The sequence below is a fragment of the Rhincodon typus genome, chromosome 16 (genome assembly GCF_021869965.1).
Source record: "Rhincodon typus isolate 14 chromosome 16, sRhiTyp1.1, whole genome shotgun sequence".
NCBI classification, from domain to species: Eukaryota; Metazoa; Chordata; class Chondrichthyes; order Orectolobiformes; family Rhincodontidae; genus Rhincodon; species Rhincodon typus.
Window position 1 is genome coordinate 34,863,400 of NC_063347.1, and position 24,070 is coordinate 34,887,469.

Here is a 24,070-nt window from a genome sequence, read left to right on the forward strand (position 1 = left end):
CCTCTGATGCTGCCTAGCCTGCTGTGTTCTTCCAGCTCCACACTGTGTTATCTCTGACTCCAGCATCGGCAGTTCTTACTATCTCTGGCTTAATAGCTATACTTGGCAGTCTAGTATCGCTTCAATATTCTGTTGAGACTATCAGACTTACTATGTTCTAGATATCCAGGGGGGAAGACACAGTGTCTGCAAAAGAATATGTTCTATGTTCTATATAGGTTGTTTAATTGCGTGGGCAGAAACTTAGCAAATGAAATGTAATGTGGAAAAATGTGAGGTTGTCCTCTTTGATAGGGAGATAAGAAAAACAATATTGTTTACATGAAAAGAGACAATAGATTGCTTCTACCACCTCCCCTAGCAGCGTATTCCAGGAGCATATGATCCCAAATGTGAAACAAAATTGCCTCACCATTACCTTGAAACTTTCCCCCTTTCACCTTAAACCTATGTCCCCTAGCATTTGACATTTCCACCATGGGAAAAAGACTCCAACTATCCACCGAATTCATGCCTCTCATAATTTTATATCCTTCTATCAGGTTGCCCTTTCAGCCTCCGATGCCCTCGTGAAAACAATCCAAGTTTGCCTAACCTCTCCTGATAGCAAATACATTCCGATCCAGGCAACATCCTGGTAAACTTGTTTTGCACACTCTCAAAGGCCTCCACATCCTTCCTATAGTGCAGCAATCAGAACTGCACACTATACCCCAATGAGGCCTAACTAAAATCTAATGCAGCTGCAACATGACTTGTCAACTTTTATACTGAATGCTCTGACCGATCAAGGCAAGAATACCATATGCCTTCTTTACCAGCTTATTGACTTGGGTTGTCATTTTCAGGGAGCTGTGGATTCACACCACAAGATCCCTCTGTACATCAATATTCCTCAGGGTTCTGCCATTTACTGTATAACTTCCTCTAGCATTTGACTTCCCAAAATGTATTATCTTACACTTATCCAGATTAAAAGCCATCTACTTTTTTTCTCCGCGCAACTTTCCAACTGATCTACATCCTGCTGTATCCTTTGACAACATTCTTCATTATCTACAACACCATCAATATTTGTATCGTACTAATCAGACCATCTGCATTCTCATTCCATATCATTTACTTATATTACAAACAAAAGAGGCTGCAGCACTGATCCTTGTGGAACACCACTGGTAACAGACCTCCAGACAGAAAAATATCCCTTCACAAGTATCCTTTGTCTTCTATGACCTAGCAAATTTTTGTATCCAACTTTCCAATTCATCATGGATCCCATGTGATTTAATCTTCCGTACATCATACAATGAGGGAACCTGTAAAATGCTTTAGTAAAGTGTATGTAAGTACATTCCACTACGTTACCCTCATCAATCATCTTCATCACTTCCTCAAAAAACTTGATCAAATTTGTGACAAGACCACTCTCACATAAAGCCATGCTGACTATCTCTAATAACTGCATTCTTTTCCAAATGTGAGTAAATCCTGTCCCTAAGGATCTTCTCCAATAATTTCCCTCCAAATGATGTAAAGAGCATTAGCGTATAATTTCCTGGATTATCCATGTTATCCTTCTTAAACAAAGGAATAATATTAGCAATTCTCCAGTCTTCTGGGACCACACCTGTGGCTAAAGAAGATAAAAGATCTCCTTCATTGACTCCTTCAATATCCTGGGATAGATTCCTTCAGGTCCTGGAGACTTACCTACTTTAATATTTTTTAAGACATTTAACACCTCCTCCTTCTTAATATTGACATGCCCTAGAACATCAACATACCTTTCCATAATTTACCATTATCCATGTCCTTCTCCTTGCGAAATACCAATATAAAGTACTCAATCAGGACCTCACCCAATTCCTTTGGCTTTATGCATAAATTCCCTCCTTTAACTTTGAGTGGATTGTGATGATACTACGGATGTAGTGTATTTTGTCCTGTTTATTAATGAAAAGAGATTGAGACAGAGGTACAGAGCTGTCTGCTCAAAGCTATTAAAGTAAACAGCTGGTGAGGCCTGGGGTTTTTTTTAAGTTGGAACAGTAAAGCAGCCTGAATGGGTGGGGTCATGTGGGGTCATGGTCCCGCAGAGTGATTGATTTTAGTTTTAGCTTTCAGTAGCTGTTGGGATTGTGAAATCTGCTACATCTCTCTCTCTCTCTTTGCTACAGCTAAAAGCTTGTGTTCTCTTCCTGCTGCTAGAATTGCATGTGAGACAATCTATTTTACTGAATTTGCCTTTGCCAAAGGTGTGCTTATCATATGTTACTTTATTAGAACTGTTAATGAGTAGTTTATTGGTTTGTTAAGCATTCCGATAAAGTTACCGTTAAGCCAATTCTTTTCCTTTCTTTTTATTTTGTCAGTGTTTTAACTATAGTATATGAATAAAGTATGGTTTGCCTCAAGCCTGTTAGCTTGACCAATTGAATTGCATCCGGAATGCAACACCCAGCACTTGCCTTTAAAATAAGAAAAAGTTAGGGTCCAAGCTATCTCCTTGACATGTTTTGAGGCGTTTGGTCTGGTCCATAACAGGACCTACCTTTTCCCTAGCTACCCTCTTGCACCTAATAAATTTATAATTTATTTTAGGATTCTCCTTAAACCTAGATGCCAAGAATATTTCATGGCGCCTTTTAGCCCTCCTAATTCCTTATATAAGTTCTTTTCTACTCGCTTTATATTCCTCAAGAGTCTTGTCTGATGTCAGTTTCATAAAACTTATATATGTTACCTTTTTCTTTTTGACTAAACTTTCAATATCTCTTGTCATCCATGATTCCTAAAACTTGCCATCCTTATCTTTTATCCTCACAGGTGCATAGCCACACACAAGAAGTCTTTACTTTCATATTAACTATATTTTCACTGACATAGCAATGCAAATTTAATATTTGTAAATAGAGTTTGTGCATCTACAGTAGCAACTACTAAAAACCTAATGTAAACCCATAATAAGTACTTTTGCACTTTATTATATGCTCTCAAATGGATCTGAATCTGATTGATTGATATGGCTAAAATACACTGAAAATGGAGGATTTACTGAAATGGTTGAATTATATTATTTTGTTTCAACATTTTTTTCATTTTAGGAGAATCTTTTGTTGGGATTTTGGTTTGTTAATACAAATATGATTGGTTGTCTTCATGCAATAAATTTGATACTAATATCAGCATTTATATTTGATTATGCAATATATTTTAAATTATCCACTACAATAAGAAGTGTAATTAATAGGGCTTTAATGATCTTCATGTTTTGATGATAAAAAAGCAGATGCAATAATATAATGACTGTTTTCTTTTATCCCTGGTGGTAATTAGATTAAATCCAACAACAAATACAATATTTTACTCAGAAGCAATTAGACTTGTAAACTGTCTCTGAAAAAAATGCAACGGATTGATTCCAACTTTCATTACATGCAGTAATATGAGAAAGATAATTTTATGGCTGTATTAGTTAACATTTTATGGATCAAGATTTTCAAAGCAAGTGTGATGCCAGGATTAGGAATTATATAAAACAATAATGAAAACTGAGTGGAAACTGATTTGGCACTTTAGAATTTGAGTGAAATCATATATACTTTAAAACATCACACGACCAGGATATGCAGACTCACATATGCCCTTTTCAATCATAACACCTAAAACTGTAACAATGTTTTTGTGTATAGCGTTTTCTTTTTATTGTACAAATGAGTTGACACATGTTAATTCAATAAGTTGTGTTATATATCCGAATATCAGTAGGATTTAGTGATTACATTTTGTTTTGTAATGTTTTTTTTAATCTTGTGGATGTTTCAGAGAATAATAGTTTGGTAAAAAACACATTCCACAAAGTAGCACAAGCAAGGAGCTGCACCTATTGCAAATATAACATTTTCAGCAACTCCTAGATAGCTATCATGACTCTGATAATGTTATTTCTTTTACTACACTTACTTATTTTGCCAAATTTCTGTTCCATTCGAAAAGGCATTGGAATCCTTCAATCTTGAAGTCAGTGGGCCTAGAGGCAGGAAGGCAACTAAATGGTGGGGTAGAGTGGTGACATCCAAGAATCTTGCTGTCCTCCTAGAACCTCACTGGCCTCCCATCTCCACTTGAATTACGTTCTGGGCAAGAAAGCCCAAACTCCAGCTTCCCACCTTGCCACCAATTGAGACTCTTAATTGTCAACTAATGAAAGATTTAAAGGGTTTGTTCCCCCTTGGGCTTCAATTCTCACAGGTTCCAGGTAGGACAAGAGTCAGTCTACTCATAAAACCAGTATGGCAGGTCATCTTCTCGTTGTGTGGGGATGGAGAGATGGGGCAGTGAGCATTGATGGGACTTCTCTTGATATGTACTAAGTTGTGTGAGCAAGGAACTAAACATCGGGCTGAGATTCGCTGCTAGCAGCCAAACCTTTGCCACTGCTTTCCTACGCCATCCTTCTTTCCATGTCTCCCAAATCCAGAACACCCCATAAGCCACAAAACACTTACCTGGCACTTTGATCCTTTTATATCTTGATTGTCCAAACAGCAGTAGACACAACCTTTTTGGTGGCACTGCTGAATTTAAGAGCTGCCAGCCTCTGACTGCCTAGTAGCTCTTGCTGGGAGAGGCTTCCATCCTGGGGCATTTGATTTCAGAGAAAGCACGACTGCTACCCACCAAAGTTCCCAAGTGAAGGAAAATTCCATAGCTCTGAAAATCCACCTTAGGTGTCCCGCCACTTTTTCAGGAAGTAAGCAAGACCCTTAATAAAAGCAGAAGGTTAGGGCCGTTCAAGTAAAAAAAAAAATGGATGCTGGAAATCTGAAACAGAAACAGAAATTGCTGGAGAAACTCAGCAGGCCTGGCAGCATCTGTAGAGAGAATGTAGAGTTAACATTTTGGTTTGAGTGACCCTTCTTCAGAACGGACCTGAAACCTTAACTCTGCTTTTTCTCACATATGCTGCCAGAACTGCTTAGTTTCTCCTGCAATTTCAGATTCTGGCCATAGACTATAATGAAGCTATGTTTGCTAACTCCCCTCCAAATGTTGCCATTTGATTATTTGCATCATAGTCTAAACATATCAACTATCATTTAGTGCTCAAATTCTACTCTAAATTATTGGCTCTGAATCATAAAGGTATGGGTTCAAGTCCCATTCCAGAAATACGCACAATGTCTGTGCCGGACAATCTAGTACAGCACTGAAGGAATACTGTACTGGTAAAGTCCTTTCAGGCCTGTTAGGCTGATGTAAAAGATCCTCTGGACTGTTTTAAAGAAGCGTACACTTCAAAATTACTTTTTTAGTTATAATACTCTTTGGGACATTCTGAAATTGAGTTTTGCCACCCATTTATGCATCATGTGATAAGGAAAGTTTCTACAGGAAAATAATATGTAGTATCATGTGATTGGGAATTGTAGATTTATAAACAGTTACTTGGTCACATAGAACTTGAATACTGTTGAAAGAGACTTTTTTATTTGTCTTGCATTGATTAGGACAAACACAAGAATGCCAAATTTCAAACAATCATAACAATTTACACTAAAAGAACTGTGGATGCTGGAAATCAGAAACAAAAACAGAAATTACTGGAAAAGCTCAACAGGTTTGGCAGCATCTGTGGAGAGAAATCAGAGTTAACGTATAGCGTCCAATGGTCCTTCCTCAGAACTGATGGAAGTTAAGAAAATGCTGATTTTTATATCTTTACTTGGAAAGTGTGTTTGGGCCCTTGGATGCTAAGGACGGTGGAAGTAAAGGGACAGGTTTTACACCTATAGGCATAAAACCCAACATTTTCCCAGCTGCCATCAGTTCTAACAAAAGATCATTAGACCTGATACATTAACTCTGATTAATGCTGCCAGACATGCTGAGCTTTTCCAGCAATTTCTGTTTTTGTTTGTGATAACAATTTACACGATGGGAGTAAGGAATGCTGATTAGCCTAGGTATTACCATTAAAGAAAGTACCGAGGAGAAATAGGCTCCCCCAGCTCTTGGATCATTTTAAAAAGGCACAAGGCTTGAATATATTCCCTTTGTTTCCTTGAGTGTGCTAATAGCTATACTAGCAACAAAATTAAGCTAATTAAGCTCATGAAGTGGCTCACTTATGCTTGTGAGAAGCAGCATACATTCAGACACTGAGACCCATTTTCTACAAAAGCCTTGCAAGACCTTGGAGAACATAGGAACAGGAGTAGGCCATTCAGCCCCTTGAGCCTGTTCCAGGAGAAGGGATATAGTTTACAGAGGATTGCTCAAAAGGTGCAGAATTGCTTCATTACGAAGACATGAAATAGTCAGGCTAGGTAGGAAGTTGTTGGGAATCAGTTTTACAAGGGGAGATCAGAATTTCCACGAAGAAATGTCCAGAGGCACGGAACGTAATGAATGATGGAAAGTGTGAAAGTAAACTGCCCAAGTGGGAATCTCTAGGTGATCTGTACATAGTCAAATAAAATTGGCTTGAATTTATAGTTTTGACTTCCTCCTTATCTTCACTGTTGACCAACACAGCTGAGACCGCTGGAGACTGAACTTTAGGCTGCTCCATAGAAACCCTGGTGACCGAACTCTGAATGCAGAATGCAAAACTCAATTTTAAATGTTAACTATAATGTTAGAAGTTAGGATGTTAAGACTACTAAATATAATAACTATGCATTAAAAGAACATTAAGATAACAAAGACACCTATGTCAGACTCCTGCTCGTTGACTACAGCTCCGCCTTCAACACCATTATCCCCTCCAGACTGATCTCAAAACTGCATGACCTCGGTCTTGGCTCTACCCTCTGCAACTGGATCCTCAGATTTCTGATCCACAGACTGTAATCAGTGAGGATAGGTAACTGCACCTCCTTCACAATAACACTCAACACTGGAGCCCCCCCAAGGATGCGTCCTCAGCCACCTACTGTACTCCCTGTATACCTACGACTGTGTTGCCAAATTCCAAATGAACACCATCTACAAGTTCGCTGATGACACCACCGTAGTGGGATGGATATCTAACAATGACGAGTCAAAATACAGAAGGGAGAGATACAATGAAAACAATCTGTCTCTCAACGTTGGCAAAACTAAAGAACTAATCATCAACTTCAGAAAGAAAGGGGAGAACACGCCCCCATCTACATCAGTGGAACTGAGGTTGAGAGAGGGAAGAGCATCAAGTTCCTAGGAGTGACGATAACTGATGACCTGTCCTAGGCTTCCCAAGTAAATGTGACAGTCAAGAAGGCACAACAATGCCTCTTCTTCCTCAGGCAGCTCAGGAAATCTGCCATGTCCATAACGTCCGTCACCAACTTCTATAGATGCACCATTGAAAGCATACTGTCCAGGTGCATAACTGCTCTACCCAGGACTGTAAGAAACTACAGAAGGTGGTGTGCACAGCTCAGAGTACCACGGAAGCCACCTTCCATCCATAGACTCTACTTACATGGCTTGCTGCCGCGGAAAGGCAGACAACATCATCAAAGACCTATCGCAACCTGGTAATGGTCTCCTACAACCTCTTCCATCAGGCAGAAGATATAGAAGCCTGAACACACACATGAGCAGGTTCAGGAACAGCTTCTTTCTGGTCGTTATCAGACTGTTAAATGGACTCTTGCCTCAAATAATGTAATCTGTATGCCCCTAAATCTTTTTGATCTGTACATCCTTTGCTTGTTGTGATCTGCCTGTACTGGTTGTAAACAAAGCCTTTCACTGTATTTCGGTACACGTGACAATAAATCAATCAATCGATCGATCATTAACATCGCAAAGATCTGTCGAAGTAAAATTTGCAAGTGTACCAGGTATTACAGATAAATCTAAACGTTAAAGCATCTTAATGACAATTATTTTAAATGGGATGTTGTGATCTACCAATTAAACGTTTTCCATACATAATTCATTTTATGTGCATTATTAATTAATATCATTGCATAACACACTAAGACAAATGTCATTTTATGTGAAGTAGGATGAAAAAATGAAGATAATTATACTTCTTTTTGCAGAAATAACTTATTCATACTTTGAATCATACATTCTAAGATGCTTATATTTCCATTACATTTCTCTGATCTATACAATGAAAGGGAAATAGGAACAGGAGTAGGCTATTTGGCCCCCTGAGCCTTCTCCACCATGGAACTAGATCATGGCTGATTTTTTTTACCTCAATTCCAATTTCCTGCAATATCCACAGATTATCAGAGACACATAGGACATATGGCCTTAATGGCCCTCTGGGTTAAGAAGAAGCTATTGGTGGGATGTATTTTCAGATGAGGCATTTTATTGGTAGAGGCATAAAGAAGGGGTAAGTTGACAATGGGATGGAAAGATTGAGAGATGAAGAGGTCCAGCGGAAGACCTGAAAGGAAGAAGATGTTGAATGAGGAGGAGCTAAAAGGTGTTGTACATTTTAAAAGGAAGGGGTATAAGGTGGTAAGAGGGCTGGGATGCAAAAAAAGGGGAAAGGATGGAGAATAAAAGGTGAGGTGAGAGAAAGAGTGGAGATGGAATGTGTACACTCAAAGATGATTTTTTTCTCTCCATCAGATTTTCCACAAATTCGTGAAGGAATATTCCAGCTAGAGCCATGTTTTGTCATCTATCTCAATGACTTTCTTGAAAAGAACACACTATAAATCAAAAGTGAATTTAAATGGTCTGATTGGTCTCCCAGTTAGGTCTGTACCTTTCATCCACTTCTAAACCCGTTACTAATTTTTTTTAGATGGATATATTTTTCAGATTATACCTGAGGGAAAGACTCTCATGTGAAATAGTTCCATTAAAAGCTTTATTTGCAAATAATTTAAATTTTAATGTTGATTTTAAAATAATATTATTTTAATCTTTGTCTATTATATGATGTTGATGATGCCTCAATGACAGAACAAGTTTTAGGACTTAATTGAGCAAATAATCAGTAAATAACAGTCAGAGGAGAGGATACTGCTTTAATTCAGTGACCTAGACATTCACTTTCTATATGAACAAAACTACAAATAACAAACTTAACAAGATATAAAACAGTTAACTTACCACATATGATTTATGGTAGAATCATATTATAAAACGTTTGAGAGGAAAACACGTGTTTTGATCTTATTTAGGGGCACAAAAGAGTTGCATTTTAGTGCTGATGGGAATTATCCACCTTATAAGCTGCATTACTAATCGTCAAATGGAGATGTCTGTTAATATCCGCAAACTAACTTAACCACTTGAAGTGACAACCACTCCAGCTGTTTGTTTTGCTGATAGAGAAGTTTGGATTTGGAGCTTCTCTCACTGGGCTGGAACTCCGGCCGTGACGCGCGGTTACAGCGTAGGTGATTGGAGCCTGACGTCCTCCGGTTAGGAAGTGCAACGCTGCTGTGTTTATGTTAAAGAAGCCAGCACCTGCCACCAAATACAGATGTACAACACAGATATCGGGGTTAGATGTAATGATAAGCTGTCATTTTAAAACCTTGAAGTGCGCGTCACCATTCCCCTAAAAGTTATGTGATAATCGTGATTATCTAAACTAAACCATCTCGACGTACCCGTTTATTTAAGGAATAAGAAAACGCAAATGATACACCAATGATGCAATAAATTTCCAGAATCGTTGAGCTGCAACCTTAAACACCTTTTCAATCGATGCAGGTAACATATTTGCAGTTATACCCTGGGGTGGGTAGCTGGTGAGAAGGAATCCAGTTTATAGAATACGACTACTTTTCTATGACAGGAATAGCCTCTCATGGGATATCGAGTTTATTTGGCCATGCGATGGCCTGAGATGACAAGTGGAGAGACGAGATAGCCCCCACAACTAGTTTTAGTGGGTAATTTGATGTGTTCCATAATCTGTGTTCATGACCACCATTACATTTCAGACAGCTCTGCATTAAAGGAGAAGCTGACTTTATCACCAAGCCCTTTGCAGATGCTGTAGAGTGTTGCCCATTATCATCGAGGATTGTCGAAGCCATACACCACTGCTGTTGGGTCAGTAATGATTGGGTTTATGTATTATATAGGTTCCACCTTATCTGGATAGGGGGTTGATGTCAGCCCCATTCGAATATTAGCTGTTGCTCCTGACATTGGCGTCTGCACATTTTTTTGGTTTGGGCGGGGCGGGGTGGGAGTGGGGGTTGGTGGTTTCAAGTCTTCGTGAACAGTAAGATTATTGTTTTTGTGCCTTTTGTTTTCTTTCCATCTCACGGCCAGTCATGACGATGCTGAAGCAAATAGCAAGAAGGCCGACAAGAGCATCACAAAATGCTTGCGATACAAACAGGCCATTCAGCCCATTATTTCTGCGCTGGCTCACTGCAAGAACATCTCAGCTAGCCCTACTACCCAGCTTTTCCTTTCTGATCAATGCGGGAAAGCACCAAGAGCCACTATTTCTGGTGGACAACAGCATTCTGGCCAGCATGCTCACAATGGTGTTTAACACATCCATGAGTTTATAGAATGATACAACACAGGAAGCCACTCAGCCTCTGTAGCTTTTCGAAAGAGCTTCACCCTGCTGTTCTCCGCGAAAAAAATACCCTGCAAAAACCAAACAAGTAAAATCCTCCAAGTATTTATGCAATAAATTCATTTCATAGGTTATAACCGGAACTGTTTCCTGCGAGGCGGTACATTTGTTAAGTCTGTCGTCTGTTAAAGGGCAGAGTGGGCCGCGGGGCCAGAGAAACTTGCCCCAATGTTGCAGAGTCCCAGCAGCGCTTCCTGTTAAAGGGGAGGGGACTCCAGTTAAAGGGGAGGGTGAATTCCTGCCAGAATGTAGCGAAAAGATGGCGGAAACGGCCGAGGCTGACGTCACCGCGGCCCGAAGCGCGGCCGGGCAGCAAGAAGGATCAGCAATGGCGACTGTGGAGAGGAGACTACCCAGTCCGGAGGCGCTGGCGGGACAGCCCTGGACCCACTGGATCGATGCCGCCAAACAGCACGGGGCGGACGGTGAGCCCAAAACGCTCTTTAATCTTAGAAAAGACTTTTAGTGGCGAAGCGACGAGCGGGCCCGGGATGTTTGAGCGCCGACTTGGCGCAGGCAAGGCAGGCAAGTGTAACTCAGTGACTGACTGACTGACTGACTGATGTGTCCAATTGTTACACAGGCACCGAATTGGAAGAAACTTTTAAGGAGTGCGGGAAAAACCGGGAGGTGATGCGGCTGAGCCGGGAAGGTGAGTGGCGGCTTCAAACTTTGCTGTGTTCCTGCTCCTGCCTGCCTGTTGTACAGGCTCCTAATCGCGGGCTGGTGACTCCGCTTCGCAGGCACTGGCAACTAGACCAAAAGGGGGGCCTGTTACATGGATGCATTCTGAACTCATGGTTTACCCAAATATTTGTAGGAGCTAGGTTAACCAACAAAACGTTCAAAGTTCCCATTCCCTTCTCCTCCTCCTCTTCTCCTTCCCCCACCCACGTAATGATTTCGTAGACTTAATTTTTTTAAAAGTTGCTTTCCGTAATCTACGTGTTAAGGTTCAGTTACTATCTTGTTTGTCAGGTAATGAGGGAGTGGTTCTAGATTATATTTTGTAGCAAATCAAACTTGAAATCACGAATAGTACTGTAATACAACATAATCTGGCATTCTGCTATGTTCGATGATTCTACGGAAGCTCATCACCACAATATCAACCTACTTCAAGAGGTTAATGTTAGCTATTTTTGGTTTCATTTATGCCAGACTCTGTCTTCAAGCTGAGTAATATACCCTGTCCCTAAATTGTCACTATGATTTGTTTTCGTGAAACTTAGTATTTAGTCCAATTTTAAACTTTAGATAGAAAAGTTGTAAATTTTGAACTGTGCCATGTAAACTAACTTCAAAATATCCATATATTGTGGCTAACAGTCTCTATTGTAACTGGCAGGAGTGACCATTGAGGAAAAACTGATACTTAAAATTTACCCACCTTACCTTCTATTTGCTACACCTTGGATCATCTGCAGTTTAGACATTGTGTATACTGGTGGCAGAGTTAAGTTTCAGTTTAAATCAGATTGTGAAATGGAACACAGAGACTGGACTTTCATTCCTATTCTTAAGTGTGTAAATGCTCTAATTTAAATTTTAGAATATTGCTGAAGTATTAAATAAAATTCGGTAAAAATGCTGTAGATGGATGTTTTGATCTTGTTACAATACTTACATTTTAAATTTTAGGAACTGGTGTTTTGGTTTGAATCTATCTAGCTAAAGCAAGATGTTTGTAAAGATCTTTTAAAACAAAATTAATTTAGATAGTCCTTCTCGGTTAGTGTCTTGGACAATAGATCATGGCACACAACTGCTAACAATTCAGCCCTAATCTGACTTTCATTGAAGCTGCGCTGTTGAGATGGAAATTGAAAAACTTTGCACTGATTCAATAGGTATGTTCTTGAGTTAGGATTCAAACCTGTTTTAGGGTCATTCAGAGTGAACTCTGTATACTTGATGTGTGTGTTTGCTGACACTGACTTCTATTTCATTCCTTCTGCTAACATTTATCAGTTTCTGAGGCAAATGTATCCAATGCTGGTTTACTTGAAACTAAATTTTACTAAATTTGTAAAACCATGTAATGATGGCAATCACTTCCGTGCATACTTGTAGGCATGGGACATGTTTAATGGACCTACCAGGCATTTTAATGCAACAAAAACTCCCCTTTAATTTTACGTTGATAGATGGGAGATGTTGCTAACAGGAAAAATTGATTTTCTAGGTTATAAAGTCAGTATGCGATTTTAATAAATGACAAACAACTAAGTTTTTAAAAGGTCAAATATCAAGGTTAAAAATGTACCTCTCTAATGTTTTTAGTGTTCAATTTGACAACTATTTATGCTGAGAAATGACTTGTTTTCTTGGACTTCGATAAGTGGAGTCTCATGGGCCACTGTACTGTAAATTGAACATCATTGTTATATTTAATCTCAATTGTTAATAGGAAAATGCTACCTACCTATACTGGTTAAATTTGAATTCACTATGGTGAACAAATATCCATTAAAACTGTGATGTTTTATTAATCTAATGCTTATAGACTACAAGAAGCATTTGCACCAATTTTAAACTGCATTTAAAAATGTTTGGGTTGATTTCCTGTCCATATTGTCATTATTTACTTTTTTTTAAACCTTCTCCCCAATGTAATGTGCATATGTAATTCTAACTTTTTAGCCTTTTTCTTTTTTTCTTCAATGTTTGTTCTCTTGCTGGTTTCTTTCAACCATTTTGAACACAGGACCAGGTATTAAATATGATTTAACTTACTGACTTCTTGGCCTTTCAAGTGCCCAGAGTCTAAATTTGTCATGATGGCTTAGCGGATGTTGTCAGGTCAGCTTTGATACCTGTTTGATGTTGAAAACAGGGTCTGCACGCTTTTGTAGGCATCAGAATCTGGCTTGGTGGGTGGTTATTAAATGTTTTAATCTTGCATTATTTGAGTTCTTATTGTGAATGCTATTTCATTTTGACCAAATAGTCTTGATTCCCTACATTATTGCGCATTGAGTTTAGTAAGTTGCACTGAAAGAGGGCAACTGTTTTACTGCTGCCAAAAAGATATAATATTATCTATCCTACCTGCATATTATGGTGTTACATACATTGAAATAATTTTTGTTGTTTTGCACTCGGTGTTAAACATCATTGCATATATTCATATTACAAAAACTTTGATTTATGTAGTCCCTTTCACAACCTCAGAATTTCTCAAAGCATTCTTACAGCTAATGAAGTACCTTGAAGTGACTATTGAAGCAAATAACAACATAGCCGATGAAGCGGCTTAGAGAAAAGAAAGGGAAAGAGTTGCTTGTAGTACTGTAATTTGGTGTAATTTACTGAAAATATACTGAAGTTAAATTGTTTTACTACTTTGTTATTCAGTGCAGTAGAAAAGGTTCTATACTTATTCTGTTAGTCAGTGTTCCTATTGATTGACACGTGATCTGTGCGCACCAGGGTTTTAATACATCCCTTTACTCTAGATATAATTGAAGAATAGTGTTTGAACTCCCATTGCCATGTGAAAAAAAACTGATTTGTAGCCTGATTAGACACCTGTTATCCAAAATGTTGAATTTCCTTACCTTGCAAGATAAATTGGACCTGCTGCCAGTCACTACATGTCAGTTTTGTGATAGTGAAGACTCTTGAACCAGTGCTTAAATACTGTTTGGATTTGATTGGAATGAGGAATAAGAGTGTAGATGAGCAACTGAGTTATGAAATCTGACATTTTGGAAGTTTAAGCATACTCTTCCTTTCTGCATAGGAATATATAATTCTTTGTTAGTAAAGTTTACAACTGTTTTTATAATTTGCAGCATATTCCTATGCTGTTGTAAATGAACATACAATCAAGGTCACGGCTTATTTCTTCACCTCCACCTCCAACTAAGGATCTTATGTATGTTTTGTGAAATTTTAGTAATTGCTTAACCTACATAGATGCTTTTTTTGTGGTGACAAGTCTACATGTCACAAGCATATATGATGTTTCCTTGCAACCCCCCTCTATCACCTCTTTATCGAAGCCAATTCCACACCCCCCCCCGCCCCAAGTAAAACACAACGTTCCAGTCAGTTTTCACTAATGTTTGAAAGTGGCAAATTTGTTCAGTAATGCTCAAAGTGCTCTGATAACAAAGCAAAACAATGTAGTTGCTAGATTTCTGAAAAAAATAAATCAGCAAATGCTCCAAGCACTCTTCAGGTCATGAAGCACTATTTTTCTGTGGTGGTGGGGGTGAGGAACATTAAACATTTCAGGTTGATCTTTTTCTCAGAATTGGGGAAAAATGTAATTTAATCAAATTTTCAGCCAGATGACTTGGAAGGGATCTCTGGGGGAGGGAGTGTATCAAAGGCAACTGGTTAAATGGAAAATGATGCAAGGCAAAAGGTGATAGCATTGAGGTGAATAAAGAAATGAAGTTCGATCCAGAAGTGCAAATGGGGGAAAAGGAAGAATCCTCACTGTTTATATTAATCATAGAATCCCTACAATGTAGAAACAGGCCCTTCAGCCCAACAAATCCACACCGAACGTCATAGCATCCCACCCAGACCCATCCCCCTATAACCCACCTAATCTACACCTCCCTGAACACTTTGGGCAATTTAGCATGGCAAATCCACCTAACCTGCACATCTTTGGACTGTGGGAGGAAACCAGAGCACCCACAGGAAACCCACGCAGACATGGGGAGAATCTGTGAGGAGTTTGCACACAGTCGCCCAAGGCTGGAATCGAACCTGGGTCCCTGGCGCTGTGAGGCAGCAGTGCTAACCACTGTGCCACGGTGCTGCCCCTTAGGGAAACAATTTTTTTTTTTCTATAATTCATGTTGCTTACTGATGAAGAAATCAAACACGTTGTACATACAAACTTTCAGTTGTTTTGCAGTTGATATCATTTGGTACAGTGAGAAACTTTTTAGCTTTTTTTAGTTGCATCTAGTTAACTGTCTCACCCTGTGGCTGCCTATAAAAAGGGGAAGAAGTTGTGATCTAAATTGTTAAGTGAATCTGGAGTGCTTAGCTGGGGGATGAGATATTGTTAAAGTTGAGCTTTTTGGGACAGAATGGGAATCGAAGAGAATTAAAATAACAGAAGAGTCAACATGTGGTCATGTAGAGGTCTTCAACAAAGAAGTTACCCAATCAACGTTTGGTTTCCCTGATGCAAAAGAGACTACGTTGAGTTGTAAATACACCATCCTTCTTTGAAAGGAATGGAAGTAAATTATCCTTTTGATCTTCCAAGAATGTTTGGGGCCCACATTCCTTTTTGGTTCCAAGAGTTTGGCCGTGTTTATTACATTTCTCTGTTTCGTTTAGCTCCTGTCTCTTCCTGTAGTACCAAGGATCGCAACAAGATTTCTCTTGAATTCAGCTACCACCAAAACCGTCTTCTGACCTTCCAGCACTGTTACTTCCTTTTTCAACGGTGCATTCATCAGTCAACCCTTTCCTTTCCACAGCACCACCACCTTCAAGTGCAGGAAATGTAACACCTGTCCTTTTTATCTCCTCCTTTAGTGACTATCCAGTCTCAAACATTCCTTCCAGGTGAAAGTGTATTCTTGTACTTTCATCTGTTCAGCACTTACAATGTGGTCCTCTCTACATTCAGAAGATGAACTGCAGATTGGGTGATCACTTTGCAGACTGTCTCAATTTGGTCTTAAGCTGTGAATCCAAGCTTTAGATTGCCTTTTAATTTAATTCTTTACTATGCTTCTGTTCTGACCTCTCTGTCCTCAGCCTCCTACACTGTTCCAAAGAAGCTAATCTAAGCTTAACCTCCTATTTTGTTTAGGCACTTTGTAACCTTCTGTACAAAACATTGAGTACAAAACTTCCATTGCCTCTATTTCCGACGTTTTCCAAAAGCAGCTGTTGATTTTACTATGGCTTTCTGCAGATCATCCAGATTAGTCTTTGTATTTGTTTCTTGTTGCATCACCGTCTCCTTTTTGCTTTGTACCATCATAATTTCTTTGTCATTAAATCTTTCCTGACTTCCACCCTACAGCAGACCTTCTCTTTTTTGCTCTTCCAATTTTTGTTTTGGTTCTTAAAACCTGTTACATCTCAGACCTGTATCAGAACTGAGAAAAGGAAATTGACCTGTACCTCTCCATAGATGCTGCAGGACTTGCTGACTATTTCCAGCACTTGGTAGTTTTATTTTCGTTGTGATGTTTCTTAAACCTTTGTAGCTCAAAGTAACACAATCCAACAGGCAAGTATGTTATCTGTAGCTCCCTTGTTTAACACAAATAAACAAATCTCAATCCTCAACAAGTCTCAAAATCCTGAACAGACAGGATTGTAATGGCGAAACTTGTTTTTAACTGATCCTGATCTATTATTATAGTAACACGTCAAAATAAAAGCTGATTTACATCAAGACTCAATCATTATTTATGCTCTTCCAATCAACCACAGATATGGGGATGAAACTAACGATATCTTAAAAATGAGATTGTAATGGAACTTTTAAAAACACTTGGATTGATTATTTTGATTGAAGGTAGCTTCCATCCATCAAGCAGAATTTATTCTAACTTTGCTTACTCAATAGTTAAAGCATTCTTCTTTTTTAAAATGTATTTTAGTGTTAAATGATACTTCTGGTTGAGCATCCATGTTTAGTGTTGTATTTGCTCCCTGGTATCTTTTCTCCTGCTAACCTTTTCTTTCAAGAAGATAATTTTTAAAGTGAACATTTGGTGATCTCAATCATCTGCTTTGTGAAGTTAACATCAGCCTTCAGTTTGCCTGTGACCTTGTGAAAGGCAACCCTTGTGAAATGGAACAGATTTAACAATTCAGGGTGTTGATGACCCTTCTTCAGAACTTGAAGGTGAAGGATCATCATTGATCTAAAATACTAATTCTGGTCCTTGCTATCGATACTGCTGGACATGCTGAGTATTTCCAGCATTTACTTTTCTTTTAATCTTTTCCTAGTGTTAGTTAGCGTATAGGATCATCTATAAAGGATCTTTTGGATTTGGTGTCGTAAAGTATGCGAAGCAGCAACTTGCTTTGCAAAAATGTTCTGATAACAAAGCAGGAAGTAAAATTATAGTAACACAGAATGCAGTTCTAGCAGCATCTATATGGAGAGAGAAATAGTTTGACCTTTTGTCAGAACTGGAAAGCGATGAAATGGGCCTTGAGCAAACAGAGGCAGAGAAAGGTAAAATGGAGAGTGAGAATCGGGTTAGAAGGCAGGAGAATTTAAATGTATAAAAGGATTGACGTTACAAGCACCTTGTCTTGCACAGGGACAAAAGATGTGATTAGTTGAAGTGTAAATGAAAAATTGTCAACAACTGTTATCCAGAAAATGTCCATTATTTTATGATCTGAAATAGGTGGACTCAGTTTGGGAGGCTGTGAAATGGTTAATCAGAAAATGAGTTGCATTTCCTTGTAATGAAATTAATGGGAACATTCTAGCTAGAGATTAAAGTATGAATGAAGCAGAGAATTCAAAAACTCTGAACTGGAAGCTGGCACTCACACTTACTGATTGAACATTGGAGTTCTGCAAAGCAGTCACATGATCTTCATTTTTCTCTATCATGAAAGAAGTGCAAGTAAATTTGGTGTGTTTGGAGCCCTTGACAGCAAAGTTGTTAATAGTAGTTGCACCATTTATTATACTTTTTTTCCAAACAAGTCCATACCTTTTGGAGTCAGGTGGTTGGTTAACATTGAGATGAGAGCGTTAGAGGTGGATATTCATGTTCATTCAGATAATTTCTAAAGTATTCCATGAGTGGGGCTTGAGTGGAGAATCGTTGACAGGCAATTATCAGAAGTTTGAGAAGCAGAGGCTGAGGTTAAACCAAGTTTTGCAGGAATGTTGCTAGTGATTTTGTTAAGAAAGGAGATTTGATGTTGGATGTTTGTTTTATTGGAGCAGGTTAAGAAGTTAATTTTGAAAGGCTTTGAAAGTTTGTTTTGTGAAGGTTGGCATTATGGGAAGGAGATGGACAAATTTTGTTAGGTGACCAGTGAGGAAGGGGAATCTGCTCCATCTTTTACATGCCCTCTCGATTGGTCACACTTTGTTTTGTAACATGCAGATATCACACTTCAGTTTAAAGTGTAGGTTGTTTAAAAAGTGAAGGAGCCAATTACCAAGGTTTACTTGAGTGAAGGAAAAATGTATTTCATTGTCTAGTAACCTAGAGAGAATAATAAAACATGACATCAAACATGGGTAATGAATTTTTGGGGATGGAGGGAGAATTGTCTGTTTGGTACAAACAAAACGAGATAAAGGCAAATAAAGTTTAAAGTTCTTAAGAGTCCTTGAGTTGTGAGTGAAACATGAGTTCGCAATTGTTCTGTGCTTTTGTTTGGTCAACAGTAATGAAATTTGTCAAAATTCTGGAGCTTTCTGAATTGTTTCTCCCCAGGTGCTTTTTTTCACTTGGCATTGACTTCGGAGATTAAGTAATCAAGATGAGCAAGAGAGCTTGCCTTCCACATTCTGTTAAGAATCAATTTTCCCCTCTCATTTGGCACTGTCAAACAAGTTACTGAAATAAGACTTGTTTCTACAAACCTCAGTCTAGTTCCATTGTCTTTCCAAGCTGAATACTCCACAGACAACATTTCATCATCCAATATATGCTTTCTTGACACCTTTTTTCACTTGGCATCCTGTGATTTAATTTGTTTCTGGGTGGACATTTTTTCTTCACTAACAAGGTCTGTGAACACCACCCAGTGTCTCAGAATGGTGGTTTCTGTCCCTGAATGTTCAAAGCAGTGGTCCTTGTTCTTTTGGACACAAATGCCGAGTAGCTATCTTTAGTCAACAGTCATGTTTGAGCAGATGCTCCCAATCTTAATGTTAAAGACAATGATCTTACAAATTGAGTTTCTGGGAGATTGGTGAAATCAACAATTTTCTTTTTACAGGCATTGGTTTCCCATGGTGAAAACACTTTGGGCAGTTTCCAACCTGTCTCCTCTGTGGATCTCTCCTCCTCTTAACGGATGAGAGAATTCATCTTTTCAACTTGTTTCAGATATTTACCTGACCCTTGTCCCAATTTGGTCTGTGACGGCTTCTAGGCAATGTTTCTCCTAATTTTTATTTTCCGCTGCGCGGATCTACTAGGTCTGTATGTGGCAGCAACGTCCACATGCGAAAGTCAATTTATCAGCACACCAAACCTCCCAGTGGCTAGTACATAGCTTCCAGACCCCAGCTCCTGAGTTTGTGTGTGCTAACTTCTAATTGTCAGCCAAAATTTCTGCCTGTTTGGGCTCTGCTAACTTCTGTTCTTCAGCATAAGTCTACATTGGAAAAGATACTGAAGTGTTTGAACTCCTTGAAGAATTATCTCGTGAAGGTTTTCATAGTTTCCACAATTTTAGGTATCCATACCCACTGATCAAAAGTAAGCTGCATCAGCTGTTTGTACTCTAAGCCTGTCTGGTCAGGCTGTTTCTTGAGATTACAGATTTTGCTGATATGCCTCTAGCATTAACTGATGTGCAGTTAAATTGCCCCTCTTTGTTACATGGTAGTCAGTGGCACTCTCCATGCAAGAGAGAGTAAATGAGACAACAAGGTGCAGGGCTGGATGAACACAGCTGGCCAAGCAGCATCATAGGAGCAGAGAGGCTGCAGTTCCTACTATCTCTGATTCAAGAGAGAGTAAATGTTGGGTTTTCTCTGTCAACCTATGATGTAATAGTGGTGTTCATCGCTGGACTGGCCACTACTGATCTTTCAAAAAAAAATGTTCATCTCTTCTTCATCAAACTAACTTGAATACTTCTGTCATGTGTAAACTAGGTGTGGTTGGTTGGTTGCTTCCCCAGAGCTGTCATTAGCTCAAATTGTTTCAATTGAAACTCCCTTTCTCCTCCTTTCTTGAAATGCTTTCTTTTTCTTCTCTCCTTTCCATTCCTGGAATTCTCTTTCCTCCTCTTTTCTCTGGAATTCTAATTCAAATTTCTGTTTCGCAAATTTCTATTCTCAGGTGCCATCCTCTTTGCAATTTCTACTTTTCTGTCTTTTGGGTGGAACCTTACCTCTAGGGGCCTACCTACCCCTTTTAATTCTTCCAAGTGTGATGAAAGATGTGTGATTTATATTAATTTTTCTTTAGAGCATGGATTTTTAAATTCATAGCACATGGATGTTGGTCTACTTTTTTTGTGAAGAATTTTGAAAAATTACCTAGGTTAGTCTGTATGATACCACTATTTTAAACCAGTATGCACCTCCTGTAGAGTTTGTTTATACTGTGGCATTTACAAATGGAGACAGAAAACATCATAGATTCATAGAATCCCTACAGTGCGGAAACAGGCCATTCAGCCCAACAAGTCCACACTGCCCCTCTGAAGAGCATCCCACCCAGACCAAAGCCATTAGTTTAGCAGAATCTGGGATGAGTAGAGTTGCTTGTAATGTGGTTCAGCTTTTGAGTAGTTTGAAGGAGAGCTGACTGGAGTCAGAAGCAAGTATACTGTGAGGGAAGGGAAGAAAGATTGTTCAGAGCAGTTAAGAAAGTAAGATACCTTGGTGAAAGAGTTTAGCTTGTGAAACTTCCAGCCCAATTGTGTTTAGTTAGAAATCTACATTGATTGTTAAAAAATTGAGCGAAATCTAAACTCAGTCGTGAGTGGTTGGGGCAGGGAAAAGGCCTCTGCTCACAGGACTGAAACTGTAAAGAAGCATGTAACTCAAACCTGTAGGATTGACCAGGAGGTTCTCTGGATTTTTGAGTAACTGTAATATTGGTGTTGAGAAGTAGATGGGATTTTGTTTTGTCAGGTTCTGAACTTTTTCAACTCTCCATGTAGGTAACTTTTCGGTTCACTTTTATTTTGTTTAATAAAGTGTTTAGGTTGAAATTTGAATATGAGCGTACCACAACTTACGGTGCACATACCTCCTTCATTCCCTGTAGGAATCTTGGTGACATTCGGGGTTAGTTTTGCACATGATGGAATCTGTAGATTAAAGTGCTGTCTCAGATGAAACATGGAGGGGATAGATACTCAAGCATCTAATTATTTCCACATTCACAAAATAGTCACTGATCAAGGTGTCACAGTATACTTACAATTTGTCAGGTATATGTATTTTTTTTATCCTAGTGTAGTAGTTTTTTGGCAATTTGAGCTTTAGATAATACTCAAATTAAAATTGCAATAATCAGTAACCCATATGTTTTCGTGGAATAAAAATATAGAAAATGGTATTGCTTTAATTTCTTTGTTGTTCCTAATTTATCCCTCTGGTTGTACACATGTTGGCCATGTTGTAGAATGGGGGAACTTTGCCAGACTGCGCAATATTTCCAATTGCATGACCTTCGTAAAAATACAACTATGGGAAAAAAGTAACAAGAGCAATTTAATCAGATGCTTGAGTAATTCTGATTCTTGCTTAGTAGATTAGTTATGACAAGGCCAGTTTTGTACTTTTCTTGATAGCATGTTTTTATTTTAAAAGAAATCAAACTATCCGTATTTTAGAACAGTATGCCTTCAGATGAGTTTAGACCTTATTCTGTAAAGAGAAACCAATTTTTTGTTTTCAAAAGAAATCTGCTTTTAGTTTTTGAACTTAAAAGAACTTTTCACATTAGAGCATATTAATGTAGTTATTTCAGATTACCTGCATTTGTCATGTGTATTTAAATAAAAACTTTTAAAAAATTTGGTACTGAAATTTGAGGTGGTAGATGCAGTATCCAGAATGTAGATAAAAGTTGAGCCACTGAGTGGCCTCAGTATGTTTTGGCAATAGTTTTAATTTATTTACCAGCAAGGTGTTTTAACTGATGCTGTTCTTGTACAGTTGACAAGGTTTGCCTAAATATTTTATATCTTATTGAATTATTTTTCTGTTATAGTTACTTAGCTGGCTTAGCACTGCTTTTCTAATTCACTCTTACCTAAATATGTGACATTTTTTTAGTCCATTTCTGAACACCACTTCATACCTTTCCTTCATTCAGTGGCTATAAAAATGTGTGGCACCGTGATTTCTATTAATATACTTTCATTGGATAATGAGACAAAATGCCCAATTGCCAAAATTGTTCCTTATTCCTCCCAGCACACTTATTTCTGGTTGGATAAATGCTTTGTTTAAAGTTCAGACCTTACTGCGTGAGGAATAAAGTGTGAACTTGCATCTTGTCATTGCGTGCAATCAATCAATAAGTATGCTTTCCTTAGAAAGGATAAGTCAACACCACACTGAATTAGGTTGGGTAATCTGACCTTTTTTCTTGGTGATTTGATCGAATGAGTTTTTCCCCCAATTGTGTAACAGCATATAATTTGTTATGACTTGACTCTTGTACAAGAGCATAGGAATTACTAGATGAAAAATATATATTAGTTAGTTCACTTCTAGCATCACATGATATAATAATGGACTTGGTGACAAATCGTAGCAATTTTTTTTTTCAGTTTGACAGATCCAATCAGGATATGTGAATAATCCTCATTCTGGAGAGCTTTGATAATAGATTTGAAGTTCCCTCCAAAGCATGCCATGTCTTTGATTTACTTGTGTCACAAAATGTATACTGAAAGAAAAATCTATAGAATCTAATTTTGAATGAATCCATACTATCTGCTTCCATCATCTCGCTGGGGAACTTGTTTCATAGATAGCCCACTCGTTCTGAAATTTTGTTTCTGCCAAAGCTTTGAAATTAAACTTCCCTTAGCCTGTATTTGAAGTGTTGTAGGATATGTCTTTCGGTTCTGTTGCACCTGAATAAAGTGAAGTAGCTTGTTATAGTCTGCATTGTCTCTGTCTCTTTCTTTTTTTTTTTAGAATCCTAAAAGCAGTAATTGTATGCCCTTTTCAATTTTTCTTTCCCCCCCAGTGAAACATGCCTGTTGATGTGATTATGTAAGTTACTTGTTGATGCGTAGCAATTATAATGCCAAATTTTGCATGTCTTTTCAAACGTGATTGCGTGGTTAATTTGAAATGTAACTGATAGTTTCCTTTCTTTAGGAAAATTCTCATTGAAAAATCATAGAATCCATACTAAAAATATGTTATGGAAAAACATCTAAACATAAAATATTCAGCAAGGATACTTTTCAAAAGGGAAAATTTTTGACCAACTTTATTGACTTGTTTGAAGAGGTAATAGGGAGGATACTAGATGTATGTTATTTCTAAAATTATTTTGCGACTGTGCCTCTTATACTAATGATTACTGTCACAGGATGTAGAGATCGGGAAAGCAGTGGATGAGTAACAAGTGGGAAAGAAGTAGGAGGTAAAAGTAGCGTGAAATGAAAAGAGGAATCACAAGGATCAGAGTTGTGACTGTTCTTCAGTTGTACAATTTATGCACTTCGGACATTAAGATTTGATTTTGAGGTTTATATTTCTAACCAAGTTTAGGTTAGATAGTCCATACCAAAGAGAACTGAAAATATGATCCATGGCAAAATAAGAAAGTAGAGGTATTAAGCAAATAGTTTGGATCTATTCGCATG

General features: G+C 38.3%; 2 protein-coding genes across 6 annotated transcripts in view; one reads left to right on the plus strand and one right to left on the minus strand.

Moving 5' to 3' along the window:
* The window catches only part of LOC109932143 (cadherin-related family member 3-like), a 250,849-nt gene that overhangs the window by 157,610 nt on the left and 69,169 nt on the right, over nt 1–24,070 (minus strand). The window lies entirely within an intron of this gene.
* LOC109916945 (ataxin-7) overlaps nt 9,455–24,070 on the plus strand; it is a 164,902-nt gene continuing 150,286 nt past the window's right edge. The window contains exons 1-2 of one of the 4 annotated variants that reach the window (XM_048606634.1): nt 9,455–9,681; nt 11,154–11,222. In XM_048606634.1, the coding sequence (XP_048462591.1) occupies nt 11,204–11,222 (19 nt within the window). In that variant the 5' untranslated portion in view covers nt 9,455–9,681; nt 11,154–11,203. Of the gene's footprint in view, nt 9,682–10,698; nt 10,996–11,153; nt 11,223–24,070 lie in introns of those variants that run through there. The other 3 variants (XM_048606637.1, XM_048606633.1, XM_048606635.1) reach the window with 3 other exon arrangements.